Source organism: Bombus fervidus, chromosome 14, assembly GCF_041682495.2.
Source record: "Bombus fervidus isolate BK054 chromosome 14, iyBomFerv1, whole genome shotgun sequence".
In the NCBI taxonomy this organism is placed as follows: domain Eukaryota; kingdom Metazoa; phylum Arthropoda; class Insecta; order Hymenoptera; family Apidae; genus Bombus; species Bombus fervidus.
In genome coordinates, this window is record NC_091530.1 from 5577796 (window position 1) to 5597998 (window position 20203).

At 32.6% G+C, this 20203-nt stretch overlaps 2 protein-coding genes across 7 annotated transcripts in view; one reads left to right on the forward strand and one right to left on the reverse strand.

Moving 5' to 3' along the window:
* Positions 1-5228: 5228 nt before the first annotated feature.
* Positions 5229-9622, reverse strand: Stam (signal transducing adaptor molecule). The gene is made up of 10 exons (XM_072017138.1): positions 9199-9622; positions 8307-8467; positions 7993-8238; positions 7634-7709; positions 7345-7554; positions 7118-7237; positions 6860-7048; positions 6069-6295; positions 5747-5985; positions 5229-5443 (listed from the first exon to the last, which is right to left on the reverse strand). The coding sequence occupies exons 1-10, from the start codon at positions 9239-9241 to the stop codon at positions 5329-5331; spliced, it is 1626 nt and encodes a 541-aa protein (XP_071873239.1). The 5' UTR covers positions 9242-9622; the 3' UTR covers positions 5229-5328.
* A 197-nt stretch (positions 9623-9819) lies between these two features.
* The window catches only part of LOC139994468 (uncharacterized), a 29333-nt gene continuing 18949 nt past the window's right edge, over positions 9820-20203 (forward strand). Inside the window, exons 1-8 of one of the 6 annotated variants that reach the window (XM_072017135.1) lie at positions 9820-9921; positions 10192-12089; positions 12185-12269; positions 13412-13501; positions 13971-14077; positions 14861-15002; positions 16869-17136; positions 17394-17762. In XM_072017135.1, coding sequence (XP_071873236.1) covers positions 17640-17762 — 123 coding nt within the window. In that variant the 5' untranslated portion in view covers positions 9820-9921; positions 10192-12089; positions 12185-12269; ... (3 more) ...; positions 16869-17136; positions 17394-17639. Of the gene's footprint in view, positions 9922-10191; positions 12090-12184; positions 12270-13411; positions 13502-13911; positions 14078-14860; positions 15003-16868; positions 17763-20203 lie in introns of all 6 variants that reach the window. The other 5 variants (XM_072017131.1, XM_072017133.1, XM_072017132.1 and 2 more) reach the window with 5 other exon arrangements.

Here is a 20203-nt window from a genome sequence, read left to right on the forward strand (position 1 = left end):
ATATTAGATATTTCCATTTTGTATCATTCGTATCGTTGGCCTCGAAAAAATTAGGTCAAAACTTGTCACTATACTATATCAGGACAGAAGATGCAAAAATGTATCCTGCAAGGATATCTCAACTACTTTGAGATAACTATTCCGAAGTTATAAAGGTCTTTGTAAAAGATATGGCACATAAAAAATGTAAATAATAGAAATTCTTAAATCTGATTGATTCAATCGATAAGTAATCAACAATACATTTGATACGTTCCATTTCTTCAACGAGATAACTATTCAATAGCTTAAAGATTACTGTTAAGTAACTTATCGTTAGTAAAGAAGAAAAAAAAAAAAGATGAAATATTTAGAAAGAGATTACCAGAATAGGCAAAGCTGATTTCTCTGAAAGATAGAAGTAACACGAGGTCAACGATCGTTATTTAATGATTGTCCTATTTGACGCGCCACATCTTTGACCTTGTTGCTCGAAAGGTAGGAAAAAGATTTCTGTTAATTCATTTACGAAGACCTGCAATTTGGACAAGCTCGTTAAAGTTGTTGATTCATAAAATTCTTCTTAATTATTATGGGATTACCCGTATATAGTGAAAGGGATGAGTATGGACCTAAATTTAACCTGCTTCAAACGAGTCATGAGTTCATCGTACGTGTTGTTTAATCTCCGCATTGAAACTTACTATTAGTTTAAAGATAGCATTTTGCAATTTTGTCCAGAAATTTACTGAACGAATTAGAAATTATCGAAGATATCATATGTTTATTTAAATAGAGATATATTTATTTTGAATTTTAATTAAAAGTGGTGTCAATTATATACATATAATGAGGTATGGAAAGTAAAAGTTGAAACTTTTATACTATTCTATATAAGTACTAGTTGCACATTCTTTTACAATCTCAGGCTAAAGAATTTAAAAATATTAAACAAAAATAAGAACTATTAATTTTCGTATGACATTTTTATAAATAAACTGTGTTTGTAAATCAAATCAAATGGAATTTTGCAAAACCTGGATAAACAGAAGATTTATTCAAGAAGAAATAGGATTCAAAAATCTTAATATTTATGCTAATATAGCTTTCCTTGACATTTTAACTTAATGGAACAAAATAAGAAAAACACGCGCATGATACTCGTGACCATATGCAAAAGATGTTCGATTTTAGAGACCGTTATATACAAGGTGTCTCATAGGTTTCAATAACGTCAGAAATGATAATCTAATAATTTTCTACAAACTCGTTAAACCGAATATAATAAAGATAATCAGTTTCGTGTTACGAAGCCTTTGTAGATATATCGCTTTGCTTTTTTTCTTTTTTAATTAAATGAATACAAAACTGAAGGAAGTAGAATGTTAATGTCAAGGTTATTTTGTTCATTGTCGATGTAAGATTGTCATTGTCAAGGAAGACGATTCATTATTCTATCGATCTTCGGCCAGATTAACAGTTATGAGGATTCCACGATCAATTATTAATGCATTTATTAATATCCTGGTTCGCTACATTGCAGAAAATCATTATTATGGCGATAAGGTAGAAAAACAGTTGTCTGGAAGATTAATTTTGTGTAATCAAATTATCATAAGCTTCGTAAACAATAACTATTTTTGGATGTAATAGTAGATCATAATTATCATTGTATTTAACTGTCTACCCAACATGACTTGAAAGATATACACTTCACTTTTGTTTCATTTGTCTTTTATTAGTATGTTACACCAAAACCGAATCTCTTCATATTTCTAAATTTCAAATTAAGTTGAGAAGGCCTATAACGAATCCTATAATCTATTTCTTATAAAGAAAATTTTTGAATTGCATGTTGTAATTATAACCTATATAATCTAACGTTGCGTCTAAAAAGATTCATTATATAGAAAATTTTTCACAATAATATAATTACACAAAATTAATATTCGATATAACATTCTTTATCGACTAAATTTGAAAATAATTCTCAAATCGCTATGATAAATAGGAGAAATGACCATTCTTATCGCTATTCTTTTAATTATATTAGGGTGTTGCCGTTTCAGTAGATTCCGGTCTTTTAAATGTTGTCAGCTTTTCATAGAAATGTAAGGAGCGATGATTTACGACGATGACGGCACTGTAAAATGATACCTTTTTACGATAAATCCACCACTACGTCGACCATAAATCTTGAATAATGAGTGGATCGTGCGCGAAAAACACGGTGCTGAATAACTGTGTTCAGAGAAGATGACGAGATTTCGAACAATTCTTGGGAATCGCAATTATTGTGAGATTCGATCGTGGTAAGAGCGTTCAGAAGGTCGATAGAGCATGGACGCACCAAGAAGGGAAGATAGTAAACGGTATGAAAGAAATAGAACAGGAGAAGAAAGAATAAAGGAGTAAACGATCCTTAAAGAAATCTTTGCAGAAATACAATTCGAGGCAAAATGTTGACACACTCTACACAATACGTAATAGTACAATATAAAACAATATACACTGAATAAATATTACACTTCTTTTTTCAAAACCATTTTCATATTATTTATGAATCTATGAGTTTCTATCAAACAAGGTTTTCTTCAAACATCTAACTGCTAACGTTTGATCGTTTCCTGTCAAATCCCGCAGAGCAAAAAGTAAAACACGTGATCTTTCTATTTACGTAAATGTCATGAGCAATCTTGAATCGATTTTATTAGGACATTGTGTATATAAGGTGATAGAAAAGAAGAGGGATCTAAGATTTCAAAGACTTATAAATATTAGTGTTAGAGTAAATTATTCAAATCCAAACGTATCATTTATTTTTCTTATATATGACTTATTTTGTACATTAGACGATGTCCAAACTAGATGATTCAAGATAATTGTTTTTGAAATACTAAAAAATTAAACGTTATATTACAGAGTTTGAACGATACGGTTCACAAATATATAACAAAGGAATTCAGCATCACTTACGTAAATAATGAGAGTTTAATGGCAACGTAACATGTACAATGTAAATTACATCTATTTTTCTTTTTTTTTTTTTTTTTAATAAGACCTATTCCTCTATCACTTTCTATGTCTCTTTTTTCTCTCTCACTCGCTCTCTTTTTTTCTCTAGGTACATATACAAAGTACAGTATACGTTTTTCTCCTCTTCCTTAGTCTTCTTTCTTTCGCTCAATACATCTGTATGTGACTTAGCTTCTTTTTACTGACATTGCTTTACAAGATTTTTACATGATCTTATTTCATTTTTTTTCTTTCTTTCTACACGTTATCGACGCAGTTTATTCCGTTTCTTTTAAATTTCTACGTCGCCCAAGTATATATTGCACTATCGTATCAATGCGCCCTGTCTTTTCTGAGAAACGTTAAGGGGGTTACTCAGTGTCTCGAATGGAACTTGAAAAATGATAAAAAAATGCATACTTGAACCTAATGAAAACTTAGAATCTAAGAGTCTAAATGATTGTACATTTTATAAGAATGTTTATATATATGCTTATTACAATGTTCATTAGATGGAAAGATGTCATACTTTACAATGATGTACTTTACAATATTTTCGTTAGAAGAAATTCTTTACATACGTTTAATTTTCAATTCGAGTTACAAAGCAACCCCTTTAAGTTATATTAAATTTGAGATTGTTTCCAGCTTTGAATTAAATTCCTTCAAACTTATTAACAATCTATTTTTAGATGTGTGTATGTAGATATTTATTGCTTATTAATTACTAAAAAATTAGAACAAAGTAACTTGCATAAAGAGAAGTTAAATTGAAAGTATAATATACATAAAAAAAAGAAACACTTCAATTTAACTATTTTAATTAGTTCATAAGAAATATAAGCTATTTCAAATCAAATAAGAGTGATAATTAGTATATAGATTTCAAATACAGGATTATATACATTTTACTATTAGACTTAATGTAATGTAAGAAATTCATATGAATGAAGTATCTTTTTTATTGTATGTTTCATATATGCAAAAAGTAATTTTCATAATCTATCGGGTTTATTACTTTCCTTGCTCGTTTTTGTACTTCAACAAATCTGAAATTACAGTCTAACAGTGATTCACTCACTGACCTACTAAAACTTTCTCTTGGCCTATAAATTGGTACTAATATCATGTTTTAACTTTGAAATATAAACTTCACTTATAAATATCTTAAAAATAAAGGCCTATTAAAGAAATCCTTGAGAATCACATTATTCTAATTTTAAACCTTTAAATCCTATTTTAATGTTAGTTTAAAAGAATACAGTCGTCTTTTTCCGTATGTTTTTCTTATTTTTCGTTTTTTTCTTTAACACAGACAGGGTCGCTTTTACGACGGTATGAACGCAACTATATGCGAGTATTATGCATTAACAATTCATAAAAAGTTCCTCGCAGATTTCTCGATAAGCGATTAATAGGAAATATGTTTTATTATACACAGTGGACAGACTAGACCAAGTTCAAACGTCTTGTCGTGATAATTGTTCTTAAATTTATATGTACCTCGACAATATTTAATTCGACCTGCTTTCAAAGCTACTATGATCTTTTACCTCTTTCTTTTTCTTTCTTTATTTCTTTCTTTTTTATTTAAGAAAAGAATTTTCATATCTTAACAATCGTATTTCAAAGATCTTTTATAGTTGTTAATAATGAATGATAGTAAAAAACTATAAAATACGGTAGTTCTTTCGATTACAGTCTCCACCATTTTGTCGTGTACAGTTTTTGTGTACTAGCGTAATTATACGTTAAACGGCGGTGCAGTTTTCTTCAGAACTTATTACAAAGATACGATAAACTTTATACAACATATTATAAATAAGTATAATAAAATTGTTACGCGATATAATTTCGACGTATGATTAAAAACAATATATCAATATTTATAAATCGATGATTTTATATTTCAGTATCTTTTTCTTTTTTTTTTTTTTACTTTTCCGCGCATTATTTTTCACTTTAACACTTTGAATGTAACGAGGTCGTTACAGTTGAAATGCGAAACGAAATAGCAGTCGCTAACGAATCAAAGGAATGTGTTAATTGAAACTGAATCAATGACTGACACCAACGCTTTTTGAAAAGAATATATACCATAACGGTAATCAAACGTTAATAAAATAATTCGCATTTCGCTTAATGCATTTTTTAGTTATTTCGTCGTGTATGTGCCTGTAATAAGCTTACACGGTAAGTTTCGAATGCAAAACTTCCATCAAAAACCCAGTATCTTTGGCTACTTCGGGTATGTTTATTTAAATAATTATAATATAGTGATATTGTATAGCTTGAGTTACAGTACAGGATGAATTTGAAACATGTAGCATCCCTTTACATCATGTGTTGCCCATTTGGTGGAGCATATTGAGGTTGTTGGCTTACCGGATGTCCTGTTGGTCCTGGTGGACCATATGGTCCTGGCATAGTACCAGTTTGAGGTGGATATCTGTTGTATATCATTAAATGCTTCTTTATCAACTCTTTCTTTTTAACGTATGTTTTCATTAATCCCTTAAATGACCGGTTTATAACAATCATAAACTAACGTGACTTTCTCATATTACATTAATAGAAAGAAGTAATTTTTAGTCACAAAAAGGATTAAATATTGTATTAATCTCTTCTTTATAAAGCTATTAAAGACCTATATTATTAAACTATTTACATGTACTATACATATTACCTCTGAATAAATATATCATAAGCGGAATTTTCAAATATCTTATATCACGTGTATATCAACACATACCCTTGATGTGAGTAAGGTACGTTGCTTTGCTCTGGCACAGGTGGTCCATGAGGATGTCCTCCTGGTGGGTGCTGATGCGAACCCGCTGGTTGCACGTGAAAATGTTGTGGTAATGTCATGTTTGGCATGCTTGCAGGACCCATATATTCGTTAGGTGGCATAGTCGCATTATATGGCCCAGGTGGACCACCTCCAACAGGAAAGGAAGTTTGATGAGGTGGAGGAACTCCATTAAATATCTAAGAAATTCAAAAATCTCATTTTAACTTAAATAGGAATATCATTTATTGAAACGAAATTTAAATATATATTAAATTCTTACATGTGGAGGTGGTGGTCCCTGATTTTGAAACTGATAAGGGTTTATGTGAGGTGGCATCTTAGGTAGGGTATAATTTGATGGTGTAGGAGGTGGTGGTTCTCGCATCAATGTATGATACAAGTTAAGAGCATCCACCAGATCAGAACTTAACTGAGTTAGCTGTGCATGCCTCCTGTCTACTTTTTCTAAAGCTGCATCTATCAACGGTCCCATAGCAGTAACTTGTTCTAAAATTGTTATAAAATTAATAGTCAATATAAGTAATGATATAAAATAATGCATTGTAATATCGTGGACAGATTGCCCAAGAAATATCGGGTGAACTATAAACAATGTTGCGAGAAAGCCTAAGTGTCGACAGGCCGAAAGAGTCGAGAAACTTTAATGGGCCAAGTAGCCCATCAATGTGTCTTCAGTCCTTCAGTCGAATAGTTACGCGGAGGAAGGCGTACGTGATCATGATCGCGGACGTTTATGGAACACGTACGTGGAGAGGGTATGAGGAAAGACAAAAGGATGCTTAAGAGAGAAAGACGAATTAATCGGCAGTCGTTAACTGAGAGTCGAGTTGTGAGGAGTTGAGAGTTGAGTCGAGAGAGAGTTATCTTAGTTATAGCACATTACTATATGTAGTTCACGTTAAATAACCATTGTTTTCTGTTTAATCCATTGTAAATAAATCCATCTATCAATAAACTTATCATATAGGATAGAAATCATTGGAAATCCTAATTTCTAATATTTCTGAATAAATAAATCCTATAGTACAATATAAGATACAAATACAATACCTTCCAAATCAAGCATTTCTTGTGGATCCGAATTATCACATTGAGGATCAGCTTCATGTAATAAATGTAAAAGTCTGTCCATTTTTCTTTCATCTATTTCAACTTCAACCACTTCTGGTTCTCTCTTTACCGTTTTTACTTCTACCTCTTCAGCAAACTGAACCATTTTCTTGTTACTGTGTTCTAATTCTATATGTGAATTTATATATAGTACTCATTTTTAACTAAACATGAATAATTTAATATTTCATATCTTACTTGTAAACTGTTCAGGCTCCATAGACAAATCTGCAGTAACAAAGTTAGAGGGAAATAGTCCTTCTCCATTTTGGTTACTGCCTTTCCACCAGTTTGGATCAGAATCGTCCAATATGTTAACTAAAATTCAGTTGATAACAATAATTTTATTATTACACAATAAGTTTATTATAGTCACATCTTTTTAGCTGTAATTAAAATATAACTGTTTGAGACACAAATCATACTTATTTCTCCTGCAAAAAATGTTAATTCATTATCTTCTGCTGCCTCAAAATCATACAGAGCACGGACCTTCCTGCCTTCGGAGTTGCTGGAGGCACCAAGTGCAGAACTTACATTAGGGTATAAACTGGTGTATTTATTAGATGCTGGTGAGCTATGTGAAGAGGATGCTTGACTATGAGCTTTACTTTCCTTAAGAGAAAGCTCTATGGCTAGAATGGAAAGTAATTAATTTAATTTTACAGTTTTAGGAGATATGATATTAAATATTCTTTAAAAATTTGAAGGTACCTTTTGCAATGTCTTCCTCTTCTTGTGAATTTGTTACTACATTTGGATCTTTACTTAATACATTTATACGTTTAGGCTAAAAAAAAAAAAAAAAGAAAATGGATATACTGAATACAACAATTATTCGTGGTTATAGTTATTTGATTTATACAAAATAGTCTATCAATCTATATAAATAATTCCATGTGGTTCAATGGAATAATTATTCTCTTGATGAATGATTGCAGGAAAAACACAGCAGAACGTCAATAAATGATAGTCTTATCTTATTAGTATTTAAATAAAAGACTACATTCAACCATATATGTTTCGCAATAAATAAGAATCTTATATGTGAATTCAGATGGAAGGAAACTTACCGTATCTGATGTAGAAGTAAAATCATGTCCTTCATTTTTAAGTTTATTGTATAAACTTGGAATTAAATTTAACTGAGGATCAGTTTTGAAATCATTTTCTGCCCATTTCTTTAAAAGTACCTTCATTTTTTCAGCAATCTTTGGTTCAGAATGATTAACAAGCTTCCTCAGGTCATTTTCAAATTCTCTTGATGCAATTTCCAGATGAAATGTTTTTCCACAATTGATGACACATACATCTAACAACTAAATCCACATTCAATGAATATCAATTACAGAATGGTTTAAAGTTACATTTTGAAGGATATACTGACTGTTAATGCTTGCATAACAATGTGTGGGTCTGGAGAATATAGTCTTTTAACAATCGACCGTAAACATTCCTTTGCATTTTGGGTAGAAGTTCCTACTTTATCACAAATATCCAACATACTTCCCCATTCTATAGACATATTCTTCTCACTGGTTGCCTTTTCTATTATAAAAAAAATTATAAGAAAGGCATAAGATATGATAAGGGAAATAGTAGCATCAATATGCTTTATTCCATTTCAATCACTAATTTCCTAATAAAAAGTACTATTAAATATTTAAATTAGGCAATATATATACATGATAACTTTATTCTTTTTGTTCAATGATTTCCTCAAACATATGAACATCATGGAGTATCAATCTCATATACATGTTTGTACCAAACACAACTTCCTAACAAATTGAATAAATAATAAAAGGTGTGAGCTCGTATCAGGCTCGTTTCGCGTTGCAAATTAAAGAGAAATCTGGCTCTGTCAGTGTATGAATTCCAAAAAGAACAGTTAGCATTCAGGAAATTCCTACGATTTGAACGTCTCGAATATTTCTCTACGCGATTTATGCTTCTATCAGAATGAACGAGCATTTTCGTAGACGTGACGGGAGTAATCGGTCGAAGCGATACAAAAGCGAGGCTGAAGTAATTCGCAAAATCTGATGTCTTAATTAGAGGTCAAATGTCAACAACCGCTTAATGCATCCATCAAACGTGGAATTTTGACGTTGCGTAAAAAAGAAAAAAATGAAAAACCAGATACAACGTATGCATAGAGAAACAATAGATACGAGCTGTCATAGGATTCAAAATTTGTTTGCTGGGGTTAAAGTAGCCTGATGCAAGAACAATCGTGTTATAAGTGAATTAAGGCTAGGGAGAAGTCTGCCACTCACCAACGTCAGCGTCGAAAGGCGAGGAATTCTGGAAAAGGCCCATTTTCGACGTTGTTTCTTTAATCGATCTATATTCGACAGTTACGTCCGTTACGCGCTGTCACGGAATTACGTTGCGTTCTTCTCTACGCATCCAGCTGATATTTACTTACAAACACGACACCGAATGACTAATAACATTCTAATCTACCATCGAGGGACATCTTTCTTTCGACCTGCCAAAAAACCTCGATACTATCGAATCATCTCGAGCGTAATGTCAAACGGGAGCGGTTTCGCGTCACGAATTACACGATTAATCGATGAGTTCACCGTGCGGCCACGCAGAATTCAGATAAACGATTCATGCTTTGAAGGATTAAATATGTATAGCGATTAAAATTACTGATAATTTGCGCAACTCGTTCCTTTTCGATAAAGACATTGAAATGAACATCGACAATCGATACATCGTAAACTTTCGCGTCCTACTACCTGCCATCTGGCGAATAACTTGTGAAATTAATTTATGAAAGTGTGATTTACCATATGAGTCCTATTACCATTTTCGTGTCATACGCGACCTTATCATTTCAGTACATATAACATTCTGTGTGTAAAATGCATGTACATTCATACTACATGAATTCGGAGATACATAACAGACGTGACATTGGATATTCGCCGTAGTAGACTAGTGGCAGGGATGAGATACAGACATAGTCAGTGTTTATATAGAAGAAGGTGATCGAATGTAACAGAAATTATTATAAAGAAACATTATCTTATTACATACATTATTGAATGCAATCGTATTATCAAAAATTTCAAACAATGTGATTCACTGATCGTAGAACACATGATTAGGCTATGAAACAATGAGTTGCGTTTGATTCCATCGCACTTGCTTCCTCTCTTAAATTCATAAACATCATTTGATTCTTCTTCTTCTTTTACAATTCTGCTATTTGTCTTATATTGTGCATATTTTTTGAATATATTCTCTTGATATAGGTATCATGTTTGGCGGTAAGAAATGTACCGAAATATACCGAAGATAACCGAAGTGCACCGAAGTAAATGATACCGAAGATGATATAGAGTGAAATTGAAATAATTACCGCCATTTAAAAATTTAACTTGATCAATGTTGGAAGAGGAGTGCTTTCTTTAGTATCACATATTATTTTGCAAATAGAATAAGTTAGCGCTATAAATAGCGCTAGAGTTATATTTTTCATGTTCATAGTTTATTAAAAAGAACGAGGTAAGGTAAAGTATATTAAGAAATTCTAGAAGACACTTGCATCATATTTGAATCTTAAATAACTTTATTACTTATATTTTCAATGAGCCTGGAATATTATAAATTATGGTTTTAAATTGAAAATCTTTTCACACAGATTTTTCATCGAAAGAAGATCGAAGATTCTGTCAAAAGCTGAGTATAGAAAACTTGAAGAATAGAGAGATGCGCGGTTTATTACGAAACGACTTCACGAAAGAGTCTCTAGTTCATTGTGGTTTCACGAACAATTTTTGCATTTGTCCCAGGCTTCCAAACCTTGGGAATAAACTGCATCACATAATTTCTGCATAATACACTGACAATCAGGCTGTCATCATGTTTGTCAAATTACAATGAACTGTCATTGTGCTTGTTGAAAATCACCTTGACATTATGCAATAACCGTGAATTTTGATGCTCTTTATTAGTATTTTGATATCTAGTATCATGAAATTATCATATAACTTTTAATTATATCGATAACTTTCCTACTCTGCATTGTTATTTTGCAGAAGCTTCCGGGTGCAGTCCTTGTCCTTTTGGTATCGATTGTATATCCAGGTCGTGAAAGCCTCGAAGATTTCTATCTCCATTCAAATGTTTAAATATCACTTTCACTGTTCGATATGATCAAATGATTTATCTACGTTGAATAAAACAAAGCAATGATTAGCATCTGTATGTTTTGTAGTTCTGACGGAATCTGTAATAGAAGCTTCAACGGAAGTGATACGTTGAATCTATTTAAAACATTTGATACTTTCTAAAAGAAACAAAATATAAGAACGATTTCTATCTGTTTAAAATTGTTAGTGGTTTGAAAAATTTGCTATCATTAATTTATTATTTTATTTATTGCCAAGTTACAGTATATTATCTCCTAAAATTAATTTTTGTGTCAAGAGGGATTGTTTTAGATATCTCGTGATGTTCATAGAATTCGCAAGAGGAGGAAGAATGCCAGAGGAAGTAGTCTATGAACTTACGTTACGTACATGCTTCCGTTATTAGTTGTAAATAACGGGTGAAAGCGCACACGTGTACACGTTTAATTATTATAGGACAAAAAGCAATTCTGGGGAGCAATTGGTGAAGGAGGATAATCAATAAAGTATTGTTGCGTCTTGACGGTCCCGTAATGGCGGTTATTAAGTTACGGATGAGAAGTAGCAGCTTCCGATGTCGAAGATACACGTAAAGTATTATAGAAAAGTGAGAAACGTTGTAAACGAGAAATTATACAGTAGAGTGAAATAATTATAACAATTATGTTTGAAAGGCAAGGAAAGATAAAAATGAATAATAGTACTTATACTATATGCATATATTAGTAATAGCCTTATAACAGTTTGGAACAATTTTATGTAAAAATATCGCAGTAGCATAGGAAATATCTACAAGAAGGAGAAATTTATGATAAGCATACTTATGTATTTTTCGTATATATTTTTTATGTTTATTTATAATTTTCCTAACTTGTAATTTATGTAAATTTCATGGTGCATCGAGATATTATTACAATTACACTACGAATACGAGGACATAAAATTATCTGGACAATTAGCCTGTAAGACAAGGGGAAAATTAAGCAGGCGGCACGACAGGCAAAATTGTATTGTTTAAGGTAAATTATGTTACACTGTTTTCTTGCGAACTAGCTACGTCCAGTTGGAAACCTTCCACCTACATTTAACATTGCTTGGTCTTACGAAATCTAAGGTACTGTGACTTCCATTTTCCGGTTTCCTGCGATGATTTAATTCATAAGACGTCTGTGACAATCGGAACCTGATTCGACAGAAATGTAAGCAATATGAATAATATTTTAACTGTACGATTTATTAAAATTTAGCATTTCTTTTTTATTAGTGAAACACTTTTATAATACATGCAAAGTCCATATTAAAGTACTTGGAACCGACAACAAAATTGAATAAGTCATTAGGAAACATTATTGAAATTTAATATGACCTGAAATTTACGTTCTACGACAAATTCTTAAATTATATTATCAGCGTCACCCGAAATAACATGGAACTTGATTAAGAATTTGACTCACACGGAAAGATGATTATCATAAACAAAATTGTAATATTTCAATATTGTTTTACATAATCCTAAAGACAAAATTATATCATGTAACCAATTATAGTACTTGAGATTCGGTATGAGCCTCAAACAATACAACGTTACTCTAATAACTGTATAAAGAGGTAACAAGGTTCCTCCTGCGGCGAAGAATCGAAACTACGAGAATATTTTCGTTAAAATTCACTTCCTCTCCCCTTCGTACAGGTGAAACGCTTTTTAATGAGATTCACGGGCATAAAGGAAAGCGTCTTTTCCCATCCGCGATATATCCGTCCACACAATACTTTTTTTCCACGGACCGTCTCGCTCTTCCGAGATGTCTCGTGTCTGATAAACAGTACGAATATTGCGTTCCCTTATGTAATACGGTTCTCTTGATCTTTGTATTGCTGCTTTTCGATCGAGGAATTTCAACAGCAAATCACGATACACAGGTGTACCTGTCTTCTTTTTATTTCATCACAAAGATACATCTTTCAAAGAGTATTACAATCTATCTATAAAACGCGTTGATCGACGAAAGTGTGTACTCTGATATTTGAGGAGAAAAACGACAGCTTTCCGGGTGCAATTTCATAATAATATACCGATATTTTACGATGAGAAACGTTCGCCAAATAAATATCATTAAATTTACTTCCGTTTGCTAGAAGTACATTAAAAAGAGAAGGTTTGTTTTTCTTGAGGATTATTGTATGTATAGAGACGCGAAAGAATGAAAAATTGCGATTATAATGTAAAGTATTGTAGGTAACTCCTTCTATGTAGTATCACCTGAATTTGATTTCTTATTCTTTGAACCGATGATTGATTCTTTTTATATTACTCGACAATTGTAATTTTTTTGCCTAATAGGAACAACTTTAGAAGAATATAAGAGGTGCTTTACTTCATCGATCGAATTGGGAACAAACGGTTGCTTGGATGTTCTGCACGACGAAGAAAGTAATGGTTATACACTATCGTCCATAAGTTTAGGGTCACGCCTGCAATTCTAGCAATATTACCAGTTTACTAGTACGATGTATCACTTAAGTTTGCGAGAAACAGTGTCTTTTAGTTACTTTTAGAATTCTCTTATATTTCTATTTCAATACTTTATGTCTCAAAAAAGGTACTTGAACAAGGTGTCTTCAAATTGACAATGTAGAAAAAATGAAGCCCCAGAAAAATTTTCTCTTGAAATTAAAAAATTAGAATTTCAAGCTAACTTACTCTTAACAGTCATATTGTAAAAGAATGAAAATTCCTTTTTTGAAATGAAGAAACTAGAAGTTAGGATATAGATGCTTCTTAAAAGTTATCTTTAAAGGATTAAATCATAGAAAACTTTTTTATAAATTCATTTGTCATAGATATTAAACAATTTTGAGCGAAACGAAGCAAATGATAGCATTGTACTTCTGGACGATAGTGTACTATAGCCGTGCGAAGGAAGAAAGTTCGGTTCGGGCATCATACAAGGAAGAGCATACGTCTCGAGCATTGTGGTAGTCTGAACCCGCTCATGTTCCTTAAAAGGTAAGAAATGGATCGCGGATAGATGATGCAAGGATTAATTAAAGTCTTGAACAAATAATGTTTTATTTCTATAATATAGCTAATCGTAAGTTTTATGGTGAAGTAATTTAGAGAAAGGATACCGAAACATTTTTTGTGCATAGGTAGCACGAAACATCCATCATTTATTTTGCAGTACCTATACCTTTTCTTATATAATCGGTATATAACACTTGAAATTTATCGTTAGTACAATTGATATAATTTATTTTCGATTAAATTTTGTCCTTCTCTTGTATATTAAATACTAATCGTATGAATTTTAAAAAGAATGCATTCGTTGCTTTTACAATACAAAAATGTTTTTGGTAAATTATTAAACGAGATTCTTATGTAATTTTTAGCGAAACCATAAAGAAATTTGGTAAATGTTTAAGGAGGTGTTTAACAGGAAGCGATCGAAACTTTCGCTCAATTCTCGAATCTTACGTCACGACAGTGATCAGTCTTATAATAATAACCAATCGATAACATGTATTATAGCAATCTTTAGTCAGAAAAACGTGTACTTTTTTTTATTTTATTTATAGTTTTTATTATTCTTTTAATTCAGTTTATCATTTCTTTGCTGATGGTTATCTTCTTTATTAACGTCTTAAAAATATTCTACGATCATATAAAAATACATAAAACAGATTATTTGCAAATTCTATTTCTACTAGCGATTGGTATGTAATATTTTCTAAGCTAGATTAATTGTTTTCAGTGAATCCTTCTTGTAACAATTTTGCAACAATCTTACAGGAAACAGATAAGCAGATTGAAACTCGTTTTCGATGGTGAGCGGAGAAAGGACGAATGGTGTTCGCGTTTTCGTTGCCTCGAGCCATTTGAAAAATATTTTACCGGCTAACTACTTACGTAGTAAAAACTAACCGGAAAAGAGGTATCTGATTCTATTTGATCGATGTGCAAATTTGATTTGTCAGTTCTTTTATTTGGTTTCGAAACAAAGTTAATCATTCCACAATGCTATGCCAACATTTAGGTACACGTTTCTTCCAGATATAATAAGATAGATATTTTGAAATTTCCAATTTACATAAAACGATAGAAAAATAGTTTTATTTGGAAGAAAGATTTCTTGAGATTTTCTCATAAAATTTGAGTAACTTCTTCTCTTCTGTTTCATCAATGTATCAAACGAGAAGCTTCCTAAAAAAGATGGTCTAAAGATCCAGGATAAAAAAGAATATTCATAGTTGAATTAGTATAAAAATTGTATATATTTTATAAATATAAAAAGTTTCCTTAAGGACTGTTCTAATTAACAATTCAAACGTAGCTAATATTAAAAAATTACAACTAGAATTTTCAACTCAATTTACTAAACTTCAGCATTTTATTTTATGAGCCTTTTCCCAAAAGGTTCCTCAATTATTATTCGTTAAATCTTCTAGTTCTAATATTGTAATCTTCTCTAAAAAAAATTCCTTATTCAAAGGAGAAGCTTCCTAAACAAAATGGTCTAAAGATCCAGGATAAAAAAGAATATTCATAGTTGAATTAGTATAAAAATTGTATATATTTTATAAATATAAAAAGTTTCCTTAAGGACTGTTCTAATTAACAATTCAAACGTAGCTAATATTAAAAAATTACAACTAGAATTTTCAACTCAATTTACTAAACTTCAGCATTTTATTTTATGAGCCTTTTCCCAAAAGGTTCCTCAATTATTATTATTAAATCTTCTAGTTCTAATATTGTAATCTTCTCTAAAAAAAATTCCTTAGATTCCAATGTTTTTTCAGTATACGAGAGTTGTTCTCTTTCCAGTAGCGCGTTTTAAAATTGGGAAATCTGTTGCAGCGTGCCGGTTCATTTCATTCATGGTACTTCCGCGAGCATTCCGAACGACAGCTAAAAACGATTTATTATCGGAAGTAAGTGCCAAAATTGTTTGTAAAACGGTACGATGCGCTTTTGCGCGTTCCCCGGAACGTTCGAGCGGAACTGGTACAACTTGATGCTCGTTCGAGCGTTTCCGTTCGTTTCAATGGTGTTAAGTAACTTTCCGACGTATCGATTCGCCTCTTTTGCCTTTCTGTTCAAAAACTGTTCATGTAATCTTTCTTCCAAGCATTTCACTCGACAAAAGACGTCGATTTGATTTGATTGAAAAACCAGCTTGTTATCTTATTATATCTGTGCTATTTTCTATATAATCTTCTTTTTCTGCTCCTTAATGTTTTCTCTGTATCTCTTGGAGTATTAATTTGTCCATTAGAATTAGGAAACTGCTCGTTAATGCCTCCGGATGAATTAAAACATATTTCTTTATTAGAATCGAATGTTGTTTTGGTTTAATTATACACCTCGTATCTTGGTATCTTTATCAATCAAATCTAACTCAACGTGATTCATCGTATTTTAATTATAAAAACAAATTTTTAATTTTAAAGATCATATAGCGTGGAATAGTAGATAATGTGTAAATATTAAAATTAACTACTAGTATATTCTATAAACATTTGGACTGAAAGAAATATGTTTTCTTCCTCTTTCCGGTTCTATCGTTCTACATATTTTTAATGTTCTCTCGATAAGAATACATGACCCCTTAATCACTATTATTAACAATTCCACGTAATAATTATAGAAAGTTTCCTGATTGTTTTAATTTCGATACAAGATAATACGTTTCGTAATTGCACATCCTTTCTCCTTTCTTCTACTAAAAATAATACCTTTTTTAATTTGCATCTGAAACGATTCCTAAATCTGATCTGAACGATTTCTAAATCAACAGGCACCTACTGGATACAGATTTCTATCGATCGTTGGCAAAAATCCCAACAAAATGGAAAACAAATGCAGGTTCCAGTCGAGGAAGGCGTCAAGAGAAGACAGAAGTGGGTTCGGAACCGACGTTCACCGTCCTACCTGTTCGTCTCCCACCTGGTCTATGCCTGAGGAACTCTTCCCCGACTGGAGAAGTAAAACTCTCAGACGTTTTCCGATCTCCAACAGTCCCGAACTCGTCCTCGTCAACGTGTGAACTTGTGTCAGCTAAGCAGGTCTGACGCGTCTTCGCTATTGTCCTCTTGTTTTCGTTTCTCCGCCAACACGAGAAAAGCTCGACTATTCTTTCTTTCGATAAAACGACTCGAGAGCCTTATTTTCCCTTTGAACAACGCTTTCGTTTTGATCAACGAAGCGATTTCGTTCTCCGAATATATTTCCAAGATATATCTATCTTTCTTTTTTTTTTCGTTTAATTTGTAAATCATAGTTCAATTTGTAAATTAACAACCGATTCGTTGCACTTACGAAGAAAGGAAAGATATACACGATATTTGTTTGAGGGAAGTTTATAGAACGAGGAAGCAGTGTAAAATTATTTGGTTTGATAAGCCTGCTGTAATTTTGTAAGTAAATTTGAAAGTCGACGGATATCGGAGAAGAAAGAAGAAAGAGACGTAGTGGGGTGTCGATGTTCCGGTGGTGAAGTTCTTAGAAAAAGGCAAACCGTGTGTGAACGCTGCTCGATAATCGAAGAGAAAGGAGGATCGTTGACGTAATGAGGCGGAGGAATGTTTTGTGCTTCCTGTGGATCACCGCGATCCTGAGGATACAAGGTTTCGTTGCTGCCGAAGCTGACCCGGTGATTCTCTCAGGGACCGACTTGGCTCAGTTCCAACAGGTAAGAAAAATGCTACCTAGTTAATTTCTTCTTTTCTTGCTGGTGAAGTATTATTTAAAAAAATGTTTTTATCGGATAATACATGATTTCTCCGGGATATTCTTAAGAAATTTCATGTTAATATAGCGTAAGATGCAGTTGCTAAATTGGAAACTACAAAGGAGGTATCTTTCATAGACTTTCTTAGATGTGTAGGTAGATAGAGATTTAGGTACCCGCTCAGTTTCTTTTAAGAGAGACTCGAGAGATTTTTATAAAGAAAATTTTGACAAAACGAATGCACGATATACTCTATCTAATCTATATAGGACCATAGTCATTGGAAGGATATTCTAATAACAAAAACGAATTATCAGATTGATGGAAGACAATTGCAAGTAACAACCGATGGTGAAGATTAATTAATAAGAAATTGCAGATAAAACAATTGATTCCTCTCCTTCCAAAGGATGAACCTGTCGAAGGTTTCATGCAATTCATGTAAGCGAAGTTCCTTGATTTCTTCCGCTATCTATCGCTTTTCAGTCATGTAATAGGCGTTTAAGCACAAATTCATCGACAAAGGTTCTATCTATTCAGACATTAAGTAAAATTACGTAGAAATAAATAAAGTTTTGCCGTGCAATAATCTATCTTTAGTAAATAAATGTATATCTTGTTCTAGCTTGGAAGGGTGGGACGATATTTTATCAAAGACTTCCGATGTCAGACGTCCGATGGAAAGTACACTTCGTAAAGCATTCGGCTGTGAAAAGATCGCGTGTAGTCGATCAAAGTTTTCCGTAATACCGGCGAGATCGATGTTCCGTTTCCACGATAGTGCAACGCTTCTATCAATCGAATACAATACTAAGCACGGGAGAATTACTTTCGAGAATCGGGATTTCCAAATACGTATGGTATCTCGATTCAGAAATCGTGGAGATCGTTCGGGAAAAGAATGACCCTTTTAACGATTTGAATATCATTCTAGCAGAAATTACCGTGCGAACGTGAATCGAGATATCGCCGGTGTATCTCTCGCAACACGCAAACTATATTTTCTCGGAATGTGCAATCGTGGATGATTTTTATCCACCCATCCTGTGTAATAAACAGGCTTCCGATGTTCACGCACACTTCTGGGAAACTTAAATCGATACGAAAATTTACAGGGTGTACATAGTATGCAAAAATACACGAGTAATTCGAAATAATGTTCTCGTTACGATACCCTGGAGGATGAAAGAAATTTCTATTTACATTCTGTATATTTTTACGCACGATCGTAAAAAGTATGAATTTGGAAGATCTAGCGATAAGTAATACCGCACAACACATCGAGTTAGCAAGTTTCAAAAGACTTTGCACGTTTCCGAAGCCGATCGTTTCAGGTGGAACAATCTAACACGTATCGAGGATCGCTTAGCAAAGAAATTTCCACGTAGCGCGTTTCAACGTGTAATTAAATCTGATGCGAGATCTCTCCGACACGAACAAAGAGCCTGTGTGCACGCGTACGAACGGTGTGAAACGAAGCCATTTGCGATAGGTATGCAGATTTGATGAAATTACTTGGCACTGTTGCTCTCGCGGTTGACGTAATCAGGCCACAGTTAAACATTTCCACCAGTGCCTTTATTGCACGTTGTACTAGGTTGTCCCAAAAGTTTCTTTCGCTTTGTAAGGAAATAATAGATCGATGTTTCAACAGAACGAAATGGATCGTACGTAATTCGATAAAATAATATAAAATAAAAAACGTTGCGCGTCTATTATTTCCTTACAAGACGAATGAAACTTTTGGGAGAACCTAGTGTAATCTTTGATAATCGTGAGCAAGTTCCATTGGTTGGACAGTAAAATCGGCGAATAAATATAGAAATATTACGGTTCACGCTGTGAATCGCGTTCGTTCGCCGCTTCTTTCTCCGTATTTGTTTATACGATCGCGATTCCTTGTACGTTTCCGATTTCACTTATGCCGTTTTAACGCCTCCGCGACACGGTTAACACATTCACTTGGATTTTCTCACTTGATCGGATTTTCATGATGTACACCAAGCGTGTGTTAATAGGTATTAGATCGATGCATACGAAATCTCATTTTTCTGTAGCTTAAATTTGGCGTTAAATTTCCACGTAATATGTAACAATAATACTAATACTATATCTCGATAACACAGGATATTTCAAAATTTTTATCGTTTCAATAACAGGAATTCTTTTTACAATGATGATTAAAATAATGGCTTGAAATTCAAAGTAAGCGTTGTACTTAATTACGCACAGTCGTGTTAATTACGTTTCTGCAATCATTCTGAAATGATCCAGCCCCAAGATTTCTCTTCATCATCAAATTCAGTTTTCCGCGTAATAAGTAACGCTCTGTGGAGTTTACCTTCTCTGTTTTTGTGCTGTGTCTCCTCTCATCTTCCATCTTTGCAACGTATCAACGACGT